The sequence below is a fragment of the Haliaeetus albicilla genome, chromosome 14 (assembly GCF_947461875.1).
Source record: "Haliaeetus albicilla chromosome 14, bHalAlb1.1, whole genome shotgun sequence".
Classification (NCBI taxonomy): domain Eukaryota; kingdom Metazoa; phylum Chordata; class Aves; order Accipitriformes; family Accipitridae; genus Haliaeetus; species Haliaeetus albicilla.
The window spans coordinates 25,853,225-25,870,802 of NC_091496.1; the positions used below are offsets into that span (position 1 = coordinate 25,853,225).

The window sequence follows — 17,578 nt, forward strand, 5'->3', positions numbered from 1 at the left end:
ATGATAGAAGTGGGTACCAGGAAGCTATTGAAAAGACAGGGACTGGTATGACAGTAGGTTCACGGGACTGGGGTTGTCGAGGCTAGAGAGCTGGGAGTGATGCCAGGATGGGAATAAGGGATGCTGCATCTTCACTGAGAAAAGAAGATGGGAAGCTGCTGATGTAATACGTGGTCTTGCTGCCATGGTGCTTTTTTCCCCTCTGTCCTGCCCAGCTCCTCTTTTCTCGTTGCTCGTTTGCCCAGTTTTTTTTTTCCTCTGCTGAAAGGAGTAGGGAATGGGAGAGTCCCTGACAGCAAGGAAGGAGTAAATGAGTGACCAGATCCACAAAGCCCAGCCAAACCTCCATGTCTTCTCTGAAACGCAGCCCAGACTCACTGGTGGGGCATGCCTTGACACTGTGGTTCAACTGTGTTCTTGTTGTGACAAACTGAGTCTAGAGTGGATGTCCTGTCAGGTAAATGAATCTGTTTTTCTTGCCTAATCTTGCCCTTTTGACTAATTAACCACAGAGACACTCTGCTCTGTGCACAGGGGCTGTGGTATGGGTTTTATATCTAAGAGCACTCCTTCACTCAAAATGGTGAATTGTTTGAAGTGTTTTGGGGAATGCTGAGGCAGAGATATTGTGTGTATCAGCCCCGAATTGGTCTATTTTACAAGGAAAAAGGATTTTCTTGACTAAAGAAGCATTTTTATGGTGTTTAATTTCCTTGGTAGAAAATAAAGAGGGGGTAGAGAGATGAAGGGAGCTGTTTGAAAAATCTGTGTGGAACAGGAAACTTTAGTTTTAGTATAAATCCTATGAAATAAGGGGAGAAGAAGGGCGAAGGGAAAATTGTGAGCCATGAGGAAATTACGGTCTAATGGCTATCTTTACCTATGTCCTGTTCAGTACTTTACCATGACCTTGCAGTGACCCTTATTCCTTGGAGTTCATTGACTTGAGATAATTAAGCCTTGAGCAAATAAATCCTAATAATTGTCTGAAGTGTGCATTTGCTTATTTCCAAAGTAATACCTGTTTACTTCTATAAGCAAAGATTAACCGTTAAAGTAAAAATTTAAAACAGGTCATTAATATCTTACAGAAGAATCGAGGCTGTGAATAAAGTTCTAATTATACATTAAAAAAAATTATACATAAAAAAATTTGTTTAGTTTTTAAAAAAAGCAAAGGGGTCAATCAAAAGAACTTGGACACATACCTTAGAAAAATAAAATGTTCATTGCCATCAATTTTTTTTTTTAATTAGGAAAATTAGTTATAAAGTTTTTGGAAAAAGTGGTAGCTTTTATATAAAACTTGGACTTTGCAAAAGCCCCAGGCTTCAAGATGTTTTGATAAAATTTTGTGATCTGGGAAAACAAATCTAAAATTGTAGAGGTATTTGATCATTTTGCTGTGGAATGCATTTATTTTAAAGAACTGGATGGCATTCAGTAGCTAATGTAAGTTGGTGGTTTCAGCCCATTTCCTTGTTGACTTGTGACTGTGTCTCACAAATTTCTGTGTTGTCAGGCAAGTAAACCAAATTTTAAATTGGAATGACAAATGAACTGTTAATCCCTTCAGGGCAGGGCTGAGGGAGCTGGAGAGGGAGGGAGGAAGGGGGGGCAGGGGAAAGTTTGTGCTGCTGGAGTGGATAAACAGAGGATTTCAGTTTTCCATGCAGCTTGTCTGACTCTATTTAATGAGTGCTTGCTCCATTTTTAAAAAGTAGAGCTGGATTAATCATTAAAATAACCTTGTTAGTTTGTAAACTGTAACAAAAATAAAGGGAACCATAGCTTGTAACTTACTGAGGGAGGAAGGGCTTCCTGCTAGGTTTTGCACAGAAAGAGTCTTGTTCCCGTTGGTGATCCAGCGGTGGTGGTCATCTGATGTTTCTCAGGGTGCAGACAGATGTCTGGATGGCTTGCGTCTCAGAAGAACAGGGCTGACGCGCTCAGGCTGTTAGCCATTGGGAAATGCTATGCATAACCCTCTTAAAATCTTCTGGCATTTGTTTTACATACCATATACTCCAGGCTTTTAGAGATTCCTGTAAGGTTTCATTCTGCAGCTCCCTTACCCTTGGAATCTCCTTCAGCCCCTGCCCTTCCCTCCCAGAGCTTTCCTTGCCTCTCTTGCCATATGGACCACGTTGCCCAAGAAAGTGGTGTGAGCACCAGACAGCAAGTCTGAGGAGGCTGGACTTGCTGATCAGCTACTCTTCATTTGCTCTGACATAAGAGTTGTGGTTTTTCTTGCGTCTGAGGAGGAAAAAAATAAAAAGTTTTATATCTTCTGTCAGAAAAGAAAAATGCTTGGGAAGAGTGGTACAGCTTGAAAAAAGGTGTTTATTAAATGAAATACCGAGCATGTGAATGATGATTCATTAATAAATACACTGATCCTTCAAAGACAGGCACATTTGCTCAAAAATGGAAGGATTTCTGCAGTCTTGTAGACCAGATTCTCCAAAAGCTGCAATGCCTCCCCAAGCTCTCGCTTTTCTTCACCATGTTGCAACTTCTGACTCCAGTCATTAGCTCCTGCCTACCATTGCCGTTTGCTTTCATATACAGAATGCTGTCTTGCTTTCTCACTGTCTGGAAGTGGGCTTAAGAAGTCAGTATTTTGAGTATGTTGTGTTATGGGATATATTTGTCCTCTAGGGATGAATTGGTAGACTGTGAAGTCTTCTAGGATGACAGTAGTTAACTAGGAAGCTGTCAGAAGAGATGAAATAGGGTCCTAATCCCAGTAACAGGAGCATCATGCAACATGCAAACTGAAAGGTTTGAGGGAGAAAAAAGATGAATTAAGCCACTCTTGTGCCTTTCTGCTTCTGATGAAATTTGGGTTGCTGCAGAGCCCTGTCTCGGTTCATGTTTTTGCGGATTGCCTAGAGTCTTGCTTCCAAATCACACTTTCAGCCTGGAAACAGAATGATCATACCGTGTTTGGTATGAGCAGGATCAAGAGAGCATGACTGGGAATGTGTTCAGGTCTTCAATTCTCCTTGTGCGGGGGCTAACAGCCCACTGATTTTACAGGTTATAGTAGCTGAATGCTGATGAGGCGTTCCATAGGTCATTGGCAAAAAATTACCAAACCCAGCTGTGGCAGAGCAGAAAAAAACCCCATATGGTATCACTTCAGGAACATACTTGGGTATGCACAGCGTTGTGGTATGGCTACCCTTACCTGCCTGGGCTGCTCAGCACCAGAGGGCCATAGTGACTTGTTGGTCACTGAGTACCCTAAGTCATCAAATTTCTATGAGGGCTCCTGCTCTTAGCTTCATTTCTGGCATAATGCTTTACACCTGAGTTTGGAAGGGCATCCTCAGAGGACAGTCATGTGGGTTTTGTGTCTGTGCCAGTGGGATTATCACGGTGGCTGATAATAGGGCACTGGTTATTCACATTGCCCTGGCTATTGCACTGAAGGAGACTACTGCAGGACCCTAGAGTTTTAACTCTAGTTTTCCTTTGCTAAATGTAATCAGAATTTAGTATTTCCACTGTCAAAAAATCTCTGAAAAATTCTGTGTTCTTGGAATTACTTTGGAGAAGGGCGCTTAAAATGGGGACTGGGGTGGGAAGAGGAGCAAAATTTTTACAAAATCCCTCCATGTACTGTATTTTCTGAAGTCCCAGTTTTTCCATCCTCCTGTTGCCATGTTAGTAACAAAAGTAGAAGGTTATTTTTCACCAGTTCTTTTCATCTGTTGCCTGAAAAGCATAGACAAATTATATGAAGTGATTAATTGCAGGAATTGTGTGGCATATTCAAGACAAAAAGTCTCTAGAACTATAGTAAGAGTTTTGTATTGCATCTCTGCAAAAAACATAACACATTGTGCTTCATGCTTTATATTCTACCCTGCAATTGCCCACGATTGCAACAAAAAACTCCTGTACTCTTCAGGATAGAAAGCCATGAGGGAGAGATTTTATGGGGAGGCACGTCATGTGTGTGCTCTTCGCCATTACTCTCTGAACAGAATGGAGTTGTTGGAACAAACACCTTTTAAATAAATGCAGAGTATCTTAGATTCAGTAATAGTGGTTTTGTGCTTGCACTTGCTATTTTTATTTGTGTTTGTATCTAAATGGTTGAGATGATCAAGAAAGAAATGTGTTCCTGTAATGTCTTGAGTGGTGGTGGTCACTTGCTCAGTTTGGTAGAACAAAGAGAATAGCAAAAAATTTCATAATTAGGATAAATTAATTTTGTAGTTCAGTTTTTAGCCTTAGATGGAGAGATAGGAAGACATTTTGGGCATATGCCAGAGTGTATGTGCTCCATGTGTGAAGCACTGGCATATACGGAGCTTGTACCCTCTTATGGGATGCCACTGTAGTGTGCAGAAATCTTATTTAGACTAAAACTTTTGATCCTATTTAGACAGTCCATACAGATCTTTCTAAAAATAGTTTTGAATTATTTTGATTTTTTTAACGCATATTTGAAAATACCACGTACCTTTCTAGTGCTTTATCAGGTTTTGATAGTCTTTATGCAGATAGCTATCTGAATGGCCATCTGAATTGGCACAAAACCTATTACTTCAATGCTAGTCCCCATTTTTGGTTTCTTTTTTCCCTGTCTTTGATTATTTACTTGATGGTTACCTCCCTTCTGTGGTTGAATTTTATCATGATTGGATTTCCATTCAATATGTCGTATGAATTCCCTGTAGAAGTGGACTTACGGTTGTGTGACTTGCACAAGAACAAGACCTTTCTGGAGGCTGTTAGAAGCTGTAGTGGCTGAGTATGATCTGGTAGTGTCTCTGCACTAGCAGGTAGTATTCATTGTGGTGGGTTTCTGTCCTGCTGATGTGTGGTTTCTGCATTGGAGGTTTCAGGGTAGGATGAGGATGTCGTCTGTGGTTACTTTTACGCCTGTACCACATGAAGAGTGTTCCAGCAGAACAGGATCTGGTGATTACATAGGGAGTATCTTTAATATCTTTCCTTGGCCCTTCATCTCTGTGTCTTTACATCTCTCTGAAAGTGGTTTTCACAGTAATGACTTTGTTTCTGTTCCCACTTCTTTCCTGTCTGGTCTCTTGTACAAGAAAGGACAGGGAACAGCATTCTTCTGGAGTCCCCAGTTCCTTCACCTCTGTTTCAGGACTGATGTGCTGGAAAAGTACAGTTGTGTAAGCCTCCGCAGGCTGTCAGTACTGCAGCTGTGCACTCTGACAATGGAGCCACACACACATACCCATACATCGCTGCAGAAAAAAATCCAGGTGCTTGTGCAACATTCCAGGTATTAGAGGAGATGCTGCTGTTGGAAAGCTACTGCTTTACAGAGCTGCTGCCTGTCTTTCTGCCTGCCTTCCTCCCCTGTGGCCAGTGGTGGTGAGCAAGCTTAATGAAGAGGTTGCAGGACAACCAGCTCCTGCTAACTGGCAACATCCATTTGACACTGCAGGGATGCTGAAGTTTGGGATCTTGGCCACATGCATGTCCATGGCTTAGTGAGGAGCAGTAAATGGCTAGTGCTTTTCAGTGAAACTGACTCCACCGGGTTTCTAGCAGGATGAAGGCACCGCTTCAGTTTTCTGATGATTTTGCATAGACTGACTAGGGAGAGAATGATACTGATTACCAATTGCCTACAAAAGAAAAATGTTAAGTCTGTAGTATTTGCCATGTAAAAGGTCTCTAGTTCTTGAAGTGATCGTGGCTTTGCATTAATTGCTTGTAGTTTTTTTTATTTTATGATAACCTGTAGATATCTTTGCAAAACCACTCACTCGCTTCTGTGCCTTCCCCTATCCTACCCTCCCTGCCAAAAAAACCACCAAAAGAGAAATGAAAAAACAGTAGACTATCTCAGCAATGGCCAAGAGTGCTCCGAGGGAGGTGTGCTGTAGAAGGTAATATAAGTGACCTGCTGGCGCAGTTTTGAGCTTAATGTACAATAGTGCTCCTCGGTGAGTTAATCTCCTGGACAAAGCATAGCCACTCAGCCCGTAGGAAGAAATATTAAGCCTTGCTTCAAAACCAAGTCCCTGCGTCTGGCAAAAAGCAGAAGTGTGTAAATGCAGGAAGATGCATTTAGCATTCAGACTCCTGTGGGAATTTAATTGGGGACAAGGAATAAGCATTGAAGCCAGTAATAATTTCTGTATTTGGAAGATGGAAATTAGGGGTAATAAATTTAAATAATAGTTAGAGGGTTTTTTTCCCCACACAACTTACATAAGAATTATTTGTTTTGCAAACCATTGCATTTAGAGAGAGGTATAATATTCCTCTTCCATAGCAAAGTGAAACTGAAGCTCCTGTGTGCGAGTTTGGTGTGCCTGCAGTTGTTCAGTTCCTAGCATGTGCTTTCATGTGTGTAAATTCTTAGGGTCTTTTCTTGTCTTTTGCCTTATGGACAGAAGATGTGCTTTCTAAGGACAGAAGGCTTGATTCCGCAGTGCCCTGATGTGTCCAGATGTAGCTAGTCAGGAGTGCTGAATTCCTGGCAGACCCGAAGTGGTTTATGAGTGAATTGGGCTAAATAGTTTTCTATCCCAGGCTATATTCAGTAACTGGAGAAAATCTTGGTTTTGGCTTTTCTGTCTCCAACTGCTACCACAAACTTTCTTAACTATACACTGACAAAAATGAGGAAGTTTCAAATGTTAAGGTTGGTGAATGAATGAAATGTTACAAGGAACTGCAAATTTAGAGTTTTCCAGAAAATGCCATACATGCACCACCAGCTGTATTGTTTTCACCATGATCAGGGAGTTTGTATAAGATTTGGGGATAGCAGACAGTCCCAGCCTTGTTATTCAATTAGAGTATAAAACCACTGAAATTGACAGCTGGAACTCAAATTCACTTTTCACCAAAATGTTGTTCTCCCTCTCAAAAATGTCGGTATTAGCCATAGTGTCCCTAAACATTTTTTTTTGTATGAATTAGAAGAGCTAAAGCTTGTGGCATTCTTTCCTCCTTTCGAAATGAATACATTGCAAAGTAAATTTCCACGTTTTTTTAAGAACGCTTTGCATAACTTGCAGGCACTACAGTGATAGTGGATACATTGTCTAGAAGCTCATGAATTTATTTTTTAGCGAAAGCATCATTGTTCTTACAAGGTACGACTCATTTTTTCCTCTTTTGGACCTTTGGAGGATGAATGTATTGGTTATTGGAGGCCTATACTGGACCTCTGTGTGTGCTTACAATGTTGATTTGTAAGGATATGGGATGTGTTGTTCAGCTATAATGACTGTGAAGATGCAAGTAACGTGGTGAAGACTAGTAAAACAGGACCTCTTCTTTCAACACCATCTTTATTGAACAGACCTTTGCAGGGGGAGGGTATGAGTACAGGTTTCTCTTGAAAATTCACATGAATATTTTTACATGCATATTTTTAATTTGGCTATTTGCATCTACAAATGTAATTTGGGGAGTTAGATTTGATCAGCAAGTAGAAGTTAAGGCAAGACAGTGTTCAGTAGCTGCTAAGGTATCTGTGAATTCCACAGTTCCAGACTTGGTGAATGAAAAAGGTGCTGTGTAGTTGACTGCTAAATCCTAACAGTTGTGGATTTATATTCTCTATTTTAAATAATATGGCTTATTGACCCTTTAATAGAAAAAAAAATTTCACTTACCCTCAGTATGTGTTTTGTGTCTTTTATACCTGTCCTAAATAGATTCCAGAATGAAATGACTAAGTTAGAAGCCTTTTGGCATGTATCCTACTAATGGAATTATGTATTTATTCTATTTTATATTGTGATGGTGCTTCTTTGATTTCCAAATAAAATTAAAATCCATGAAGACTCTAACTTTAAGTCTTGTGTACTGAGAACAAGGGGGAGCTCAGTCCATTGACATGGAAGGAAGTTTGGAGTCGCCAATGAAGGGAACTATACTTCTGCTTTAAATAAAATATAAATGGGTTACTTTTAATAGAGAACACCAGTTAAAGCAGTCTTAATTTCCATGCAGCTTTATCCTGCAGTTCAGAAAGGGTTTGTTGACACTATACAGAAGATAGTCCTACTCTTTTTCATTGCAGCAGCAAGCTTTTTCTTAACTAAGACCTGTACAGCTTCTTCGTTTATACAAGTATTTTCTATTTTTAAATAGTTAAAGGGTTAGATCTTGTAATAGACAAAGATATTTCAATCCATCTCAATAAATATTGGTACATTTATGCCTGACCTCAAATATCTAAATTACTTTGATAAGAAGATAGCTTTCAAGAACCTTATTTGCTTCCGTCTTGTCAATTTTCTCTTTTTTATTCTTTTTCTTTTTTTCTTCCCCCTTTTCACTCTTAGCATGATTTGGATATGTTGCTTAAATGGATAGCACTGGAAAAAGATTCCCCCCCCCGCCACGTATATGAGGGAAAAAAGATTGTCCTCTTTGCAACTGTTTTAGCATAATGTGTCATGAGAGCCTTGTACTCTTGGGCAACAAGGAAGTTAATTTATTTTCCCGATGTAATGTTCATATGCGCTGTGTTACGTTAGTAAGAAATGTCACATGATGTAAACTTTTAGAAAGTTTGCTGCATGAATCTTTCATATTTTGGTTACAGAAATGTATTTCAGATTCTGTGTCTTAAATCATGTGAAATGTTAATAATGTTTTGAGATGTCCTTTAATATTGTTAAGTCTTTTTTTCAAAGTTAACCTGAATATCAAAAATAATTAAGACCATTCTGTTTTCTGCAGTACTTTGGAAGTTTGCTTGTAATATTCTGTGTTGAACTGGCCTGTGGTGTTTGGACCTACGAGCAGGAAATAACGGTGAGTCAGAAAAGGAGGCTGCATTTTTTCAACAGAAGAAAGCAAAGATTTCCATTAGCTAGCTGTTTTCTAATTCCTGTAGTGTTTATCTTTGTTCATTATTCCAACGGTCTAATTTCAAGTGACTGCCTTTTTTTTTTTTAAACAGAATTCTTCTGGGAAAGCTTGTCTGTCTGGAAGGTTGTATCTGGGTTTCTCCCACCCCCTCCATATTTGAGAGCCAAATCCTGCAGCCCCTGATTTAAGGACTTCATTTTTTGTTAATTCTTGCTTAGGCAGGTTCTCATTGAAGTCAGTGGAAGTTTTGAGGATAAAGTATGAACTTCAGGCTTAAGATAGGCTATTTTGAGAGAGGGGATGTGAGAATTTGAAGGGATTTTGCCCCAAAAGCTCCTCATGTTTTAAAGAGCTATAGCTGAGTGTACCACATTGTAAACAGACAGTGTGTTCTTTCAATAGAGGACTTGCTGTATGGCAAAATCTGCACGCTGCCATTCCATGAGCTATAAATGCCAGTTTTAAGCAAAACATGTCTTAGCTATAAAACACTAATGTGTAAACTTTTGAAGAGGTTTTATCTTTGTCTAGTTTTTATCGCTGTACCAACCTTTAATTTTCAAACTGAAGACTTGTAACCATCATGCAAGATAATGAGTAAGTGTTGAGCAGAAATGAAACTGAAACGTTGCTCTGCTGGCTGCTCCATCCTTACGTCTTGTACTCAGTCTGGTACATTTTTATGAATAGAGGGACAAATATTTTCTCTGAGCTGCCAAGATATGCCCAATATACTGGTCTTTCCAACAGTGAGTAGCAATTACATTTCTATAAGATGGGAGGGAGCCTTCTTGATATTTACATGGTACTGGGACCAAAGGAATATCTGGCAGATTTGAAGCCTGAAGTTATGTGACAGCACTTTGCATCAGCATTCATTCCCTTGTGGTACAGATTCCGGAGGGGTGTTCTAATATAACAGCGATTAAGGCTATCCCTTTACTTTAAATGTCATCTTACGTTGATGCATTTTAAAATGGGGAACGCAGACAAGAGGCATGCTTCATCCTATGGGCACAGCTTCCCTTTGCAGGGGTTTTGCCAAGGATGACAGTCATAACTGTCATCCGTCTTTCCACAGAAATCTTGTCAGTGGAAGCTGTCTGGAATAACATAGCCTTCAGTGCACTGGTACATGCCTTTTCCAGCCTTCACTATTCAGTTAGAGAACCTGAAGTTATGGTGTGTTTTAGTGTGACCCCGAAACTTTGTTAGCTGCTATGCTACTGAGACCTAAACCTGGGACATTTTGATAAAAGCCGACATAGGCCTACCATATGTCAAGGCACTGGTGATGCTGCTTCCGTCCAGGGAAAAAAAAAAAAAAAAAGGCTGTCCCTGCACCCCTTTGCCAGAAGAAGCAGCACTGAGCTCCATGTCAGGACCTTCTGCAGTGGGTCACAGTGAACTCAGATACTCCACGCTCCTCTGGTTCTTCGTCTTTCTCCCAGGAGTTCGATTGTATGAACATGAGCATGCAAACAGTACAGAAGAAAAATCTCTTCAGCAATTGCTTTTCTTTTTTTGTCTTCTGTCTTCTTCTCTCCCTTTATACATTTTTTTTTTTTTAATTTGTCATCCCCTGAAATACTGGGTTTTTTTGTTTTCCCTTTCCATCCAATTTCCTCTTCTTATTCCCTTTGTCCTAACACTACTGCTCTTCGTGTGATGAGGTTGGCCAGACTCACGTTTCTTGCTGCTGAGACCCTTAGGGAATGGGGAAGTCTGAAACAGCACAGTTGTTTTTCAGCAGTTCTTTCATATCTGTGCAGGTCACTTCCCTAGAGCATGCTTTCTCCTACTCTACTTGATAAAGATAAGACGACTCCCTCTTATACCCATGGGGGTGACTTGATGTCATGTCGGTTTCAGCGTAGCATGAAATCACACAAGCCCCTGTTGGGTTTCAGAGAATCGGCTGGCATTAGTGTATGTGGGTGGGAGATGTTGTCAAAAATGTCAGTGAGGCGTAACTGCCTCTGCTGATCCAATATGGGCTTTCCTTGGCATGTGGACAAGTGGCTCTAAGCATCCTTGTATAAACAATTTTCCTTCCAGCTCATGATAGCTCTCAGCGTGAAGTGTGCCTCATGACTAATTTATTCCACCCACAAGATTGAAAAGCCAGTGTGGGTTCTCTGCTTACTTGGGCATTGGTCAAGCCTTGATACTTATTAGAAAAATAATAATAAGTAGATCTCAACAGCAAACTGAGCTTTACAGAACTTACGCTTAAATCAAACCAGCATCTCTAGTTTTTATTTGTCTACACACTACAGAGAAGTGTGGATGTATAGTGCATAGAGACATATGCATCTCAATGTGCACTACTACGTGCATGAGCTGATGGGAAGCTATTTCATAGTCCTTCGTTTGACATGTTGGCATTCTCGGAGCAGTCAAACACACAGACTCTGATATCCCTCCTTAGCTCCAGAATTCAAATTGCCTTCCTACATTGGGGTTTAGGTTGTTTTGCCTTGCTCTTAATTTCCTTCTCTCACGTCGTGATTTTTTTTTAACTCTGCCTTCCATTGTTTTCATAAAGAAGTTGGGTGCCTTGGACTGTATTCAACTCAAATAAGATAATAAAAAAATAGTCTAGCAAATATGAGCTTAATTGCAGCGATATCAAGTATTATCCAAAGAAAGCAGAGTGCTAACTCCCAACGCAGTAGAAAGAGAAATGCATTGAGTACGAAACCAAATTATTTTATTATAGTGAGCAGTGTAAGTGTTTGAAATATTCTGTGATGTTGTTTTTAAGTATTTTTAGTACTCTGCTGCTAACATATTTTTCATGTGGACAATTGTGAGTTCAGTGCTTTATAGCTTAAGTAAAAATTCTGCTAAGTGAAAGGTGTGTTAAAGTTCTGGGATATTATTAATATATTCATGATATATGAAGCTTTACCACGGTGTCAAAAATGTAGTATAACTTGGTAGTAAAGAAACACTATCAAATGTTCTTGTGCAGGTTACGGGGTCAGTCAGGCAGTGATTGTCCCTATATTTTTGTAGAGCATCTAGCACAACAAAGACCAGGCTCCTTGGGAAGTATTGTGATCATTTTTTTTCTTAAATAACATTTACTGCTATTTGCAGAATACCCTTAATGTTCACTCCAAATTGAACAGGATAGCAAAGTCATAGCAGCTAGAGGAGCTGGGCTCCCCCACCTTCCAAATGAAAGCTGATACTGCGATTGTGACTTCTTTCAGCATGACTATTAAGGCTAATGGGAATAAGGCGAAACCCAGCATGAATGGTATGTGTGCCTAGAAGGGCAACTGCGAAGTGTTCAGCTCCTTGTTTTAGTTTGGCACACTGCAATTTGTGCTGAACAGAAATTAGTTTCTTATCTTGACTCTTAACTGCATTGTATGCCAGGTGCAATAGCACTTGCTTCTATTGTTTCTAACAAATTACTAACTGGGGGTCTAAGTCTGACAATGGAGAACACCAGTACCTCACTTCTGAGTAGTCAAATTTGAATGAAAAATACTTCGAGAATCCTTCTTTCAGAAGAAACGATTTACAAGGCCATGAGTGTGTGTGAAGAGAAAACTTCACAGGGCCTCATTGTCTATGCTTCCTTGTTACTGCTCTTGAGCAAGATACTGGAAGTGAGTACATTCAGGATACCTGCATGCAGGATTCCAGGCAAAGCCAGAAAGCCACTGAAAAGACTCTCAGGGTAGAATTCATCTCAATTAATTTTATATACTTAGATGTTTAAGTTTGTCACCTTGGACAGTGAAGTAGATTTGAGACTTCAAGGGAATCATATACATCTGTTCTGTTTAAAATACTTATCTTGAGATTAATTGCCCCATACGGCTGCCCATTTCTTCTTATTGGCTAAGATGATGCCAGGGAGATACCTAAACTGGGGCAGACAAATGCCATCCCTGATGACATGGTTGGGACTCAGTTCAAGTTTTACTCCAGGTAAGAAATCTGGTAATGGTATAATCAAATTGTACCTAACTATCTCTGAATCTCTCCGAAATGCAGCTTCTTTTCCAGTGTGCGTTAATTTGTAAGCAAAGGATACAAATAACTTTTTTCCTTATATTTTAATAAAGGCTCATAAAGTTTCAATATCATAAAAATTAAAGCACTTTTTTCCCTCTTTTATTTGCATATAAAGTTATTTTGGTCATTGCACTGGAAAGATCTCAGAACATATGGAAGTTGGAGCCACAAGCCAACTGATTTGTTGTGTGAATCACCTCTGTTTCCTTGCTCCAGGTTCCAGTGCAGTGGTCCGATATGATCACGCTGAAAGCCAGGATGACCAATTATGGCCTACCTAGGTACCAGTGGCTGACCCATGCTTGGAATTTCTTCCAGCGGGAGGTAAGATGACAGTTAATTCATCAGCTGAAGTAATATGTGCTTGGTAAATGTTATCTGCTAAAAGAAAAGGTTTGTTTTTAAGTGAATGAGTAAATAAATGCAAGTTCATTTAATGTGAAACCCTGTGCAGTGATGATATCATTTAACATCACTTGATATCCAACTCCTGAGCTTTTGTAGGCCCTAAAGATGCTAAAACACCAAAAAAAGGATATTACTAAATTCAGTTAAGTTGCTACACTGTCTTCTCCTTTACCAGTAGGGTTAGGACACCAACACCTTTTAGGATTATTACAACATATGATGTATATAAAATTAAAAATCTGCAGGTAAAAGAAAGTGAACATTTCTATATGCTGCTTTAATATTAAACTGTGCTCTCCTTCCTGTAGGCTGTTAGTTTCCTTTCACGGACATACGTGTTTAGCTGGAAATGAGTGGGAAAGAAAGTTTCCAAAAAGATGCCAACATTGTCTCTTTGGCTGAGGTTTGAGAAAGCGATCAGGGTTTTTATTTCCTTTGACAGGGGGCGGGGAGCGGGAAACGAACCAAAAAGCTTCCTTGTGTATTCACAGCTTTGCCCTCTAGCCTACTAAGATTCAGAACTGTTTTTAAAGAATGAAGTATTATGTTACAAAAACATGAAATTGCCCAAGGTAAAACCCATTAACTCCAAATATAACTCATGTGCAGGAAAAGAACTCTTTAAATGCCTGTCATTGTGCTGCCCTTGTTGAAATGTTGAAATCTATCATTGTTGCACAGATTTCCTGTTTATTTAAACATTTCCTGGCAGCACTTGGTTAGTCTGTATTTATACTAAAACCTGAAAGAAAGAGTGAGGACCACATGAGGTTATCCCCGCCCCCCCCCCCCCCCAAGTCCCCTGCACTGGCTATGCAAGTGCTCTGTGAAACCGAGTAATTCTTCATACACAGGCAGAGTGTTTGTGTCTGTTCTGCATCTGAGATAATATGATCAAATGATCTTGATTTCCTTGAATAGAGCTGTTACTGTATTTTGGTTTAAATGTATAGGTTGATTAAATTAAAAGCTGCTTCTTATCCTCCTGGTTGTTGTAGTGTTGTCATAATGGCTGGGTTTAATATGAATATTAGTAATAAAACTTCAACTATGCCTTAACTGTTCCGGGGGAGAAAAAGTTCCTTTTAGAAGGTAGATTTCCTGTATTCCATCTCTGACCAGAGGAATGATTTGGGGAGAGTTTGAAGTGAACTGAGAAGGCTCTTTTACAGCTCCTTCCTATTGGTGGGCTCTCATTTTTATTCTGTCTAGTCATAACTCAGATGGTGGATGTGTGAGCCGAGTATGTTCTTTATGCCTGAATGAGCATTATGCTTGGGGCCCTTCTTCAGTCAGCATTACAGTTTCTTTCCTAAAGAAAAAATTTGTAACTACAATTTTGTTCCCAAAGATTCAGCCTGATCAGCTTTGTGCTCGCTCTTCTGTATCTTTTAACATCTGAGAGAGATAGGAAATGTGTTTTCCCCCCAGTGCCCTTGCTGGTCTAATATCAGAGTTGTGACTATGCTAAGGAAGATGGGAAGGGTCAGTTGAAGTCAGGAAGGAAGAACTGAGTGGGGGAGGAAAAGATTTGAGAGTAAGAAAAGGATGTTTAATGAGGTGGTCTTTGCAATTACAACGAGGAGCCAAAGCTTGAGCTTTCCATGCATAGAAAGTCCCACGTTGGGAGGATTTTGACTGACTAACAAACTCATAAAAACAGAGACATTAAAGCTGTGGTGAAAAAGGAAGAAGTGAGATTTGGAAGAGGACAGCTGAAGTCAAGGCATGGTGTGTGCCAACGTGGTGTCTGGGCACTGATCTGCTCGACTGTGACCGAGTAGTGGTGTGGTATACAGGACTCTGGCTCTGAAGCGTGTAAGGGGGGCAAATGTTCCCAAGCCCGTGGGTCAAAGGAACCAGGCGATGACTTACAAACACTCAGGCTGGTACTGGATAACATCCAGACAGAAAAAAGCACCATCTTATTCCTGCAGCAAGGCTTTTTTTCAGTCATATCAAGTCCCCATCCAATGCCAAAGAAAATCTAATGTAGCTGCTTCAGCCCTTTTTTTATGTGAAAGCAGCTAGGAATGTAGTAGGCTGGTCGTTTGGCTTTAAATCTCTCGGTGTGCTTTGCAGAAGAGAAGACAGGTTGTTAGTCCTGGTGGTTTTTATAGCCAATTATGGCTCATCTGCTTTGCAGCCAGACTTCCTGCTTTTATGGTTGATTCTATTTGCAGTGTTTATTTTAGTGTGGTACCCCTTCGTTCCATTTTCCTTTTTCCTTTCAGTGTTTGTGATTTCTATACGTTTTTTTCTCGCTTTTAAAATCTTCTCTTCTTTTTTCTGTATTCAGATGAATCTATGCTTTTTCTCATCTAGTTTTCAGTAGATGTGTCCACAGTTGTAGCCTTGCAGGAATAGTCGTCGCTAGTAAGACCTTAATCATAATTTCCTACTACTTCCTTTAGCCACAGGTATACTTACTCATTAGCCACCCTTTTGACATGAAATTATCACATGTTAGTTCCTTGTAGTAAGGATAGCAGAATTACAGGGTAGGACAATTTCTGTGAAGCATCCTTTGAGGGAGCAGTTGGGATTTAAATGACAGAGCAGTATCATTGGCTGTTTCTGAGGTGTTCACTGGTCACTACATTAGATTTTTCACCTTGCTTTTGTGTCAAAGTACAGCAAAAGAAGATATGTGGAAGCTCTTGTAGATTTAGACTAAATCTTGTAGATTTAGTCCTACATAAATATTTTGAAAGTTGTTAATAGGAATTTATTTAGCTTTTTTGATGACCTACTTTTTAATAAAAGTAGCATCATTATTGCTGATCTTGGCTAATCCTTCCTTTGCAGTTTAAATGTTGTGGGGTGGTGTACTTCACAGACTGGCTGGAAATGACAGAGATGGACTGGCCGCCCGACTCCTGTTGTGTCAGAGAGTTCCCAGGATGCTCTAAGCAGGCACATCATGAGGATCTCAGTGACCTTTATCAGGAGGTAAGAAGAAAAATGTGGATATTTTGGAAGGCTTTGTAAAGTCTTCCTGATCCAGTCGTTTTCCAAACTCAACACTTGCAGTGTGGCAGAAAGGTTTGTAGAGTAATTGTGTTTATGGAAAGTGTTTATTGTGTTTGTTTATGTTTATTTTTTATTAATGCTGAAGTGGGGGGAGGAAGGAAGAAGGGAAAGAACCCACCCAGCCACCCTTACCTGGAAGTGAGATAAGTTAGTAGCAATGCAGTTAACATCTGAGATATGCTTAAACATTGAGGTATTTGTTTTATATTGGTTAGGTTGGAGATTAATTTTTTTATTTTTTGATTGGACCAAATTTTGTTTTGGTGTAATGTCCTTTCTCCAGTTTGCCAAACTAAGAGAAATTCTATTTACCCTATGGTAATGAGGAGACTAGTGGTCTGTACAGTGAAGGATGCTTTTGAGAAGTCCTTTAGAAGATGAGAGCTCTCTCGCTAACAGGGCTCATGCAAGGAGGCAGGTAATTCAGTTGCTCTACTGTGAGCCTGTATAGAAACTTTGTGTGAAAATGCTCTTTTTCTCTAACTCTTCTACATTACAGTATGATTATTATTTTAAAAGAATTAAACCCCCCCAACTTTAAAAGTAGGATGGGCTTATTTGAACTCAAAGTAGGTAAGGGAGGTGATCATGGTAGCAAGTCATTACTGTTCTTAGGGTTAAAATTACAAAAACAAGTAAATATGTTCTCTACTAAAACTCTTTTAACTGTTCTCAAAAAAATGTTGTCTAAAGTACCTTTATCTGGAGACTGCTTTGCTACTTACTATTTTTCTTATGCTAACAGACCTCTGAAGACCTCTAATTGTACATTCAGTAATGTCAGAATGACCAACAGTCCAGGCAGTCCAATAGCGACAAAAAGCATGTCTCAGTCAAGTAGTTACAAGGATCTCAGAAGAGGCGCATTCTTCATTTGCTTAAGAGTAATGTAGGGTACATAGGAAGGAGGGTGGGTCTGAGAAGCGTGCTTTTGGATGCTGCAGCATGAACATTTCTCCAGTGGACAGTGCAACTCTGCATTATGGAAGAGCACCCAAAGAACTGTTTTATCTTGTCCCAGTCCCTTACTGCTGTTCAAGACTCCTACAAGTGTCTACTATGTGGCTCTTGTTCCAGAGTTATGGAGAGATACCTCTGAAGCAGGGGAGATTCAGTATATAAACAAGCCAAGATGAATATTAGCTATTGCCAGAAAACAATCAAGTTTTGGGGAAATGGCATCACTGACATGGAGTGATTTGCTAGATTTGTACGGCATTGACGCTCTGAGCAGAAATTGCGTAATCTATTCTGGGCTTTCAGA

At 39.8% G+C, this 17,578-nt stretch overlaps 1 protein-coding gene across 4 annotated transcripts in view; it reads left to right on the forward strand.

Moving 5' to 3' along the window:
• The window catches only part of TSPAN12 (tetraspanin 12), a 45,275-nt gene that overhangs the window by 21,493 nt on the left and 6,204 nt on the right, over positions 1-17,578 (forward strand). For all 4 annotated transcript variants that reach the window (XM_069802050.1, XM_069802053.1, XM_069802051.1 and 1 more), the window contains 3 exons: positions 8,704-8,778; positions 13,090-13,197; positions 16,090-16,233. In XM_069802050.1, the coding sequence (XP_069658151.1) occupies positions 8,704-8,778; positions 13,090-13,197; positions 16,090-16,233 (327 nt within the window). The remainder of the gene's footprint in view (positions 1-8,703; positions 8,779-13,089; positions 13,198-16,089; positions 16,234-17,578) is intronic.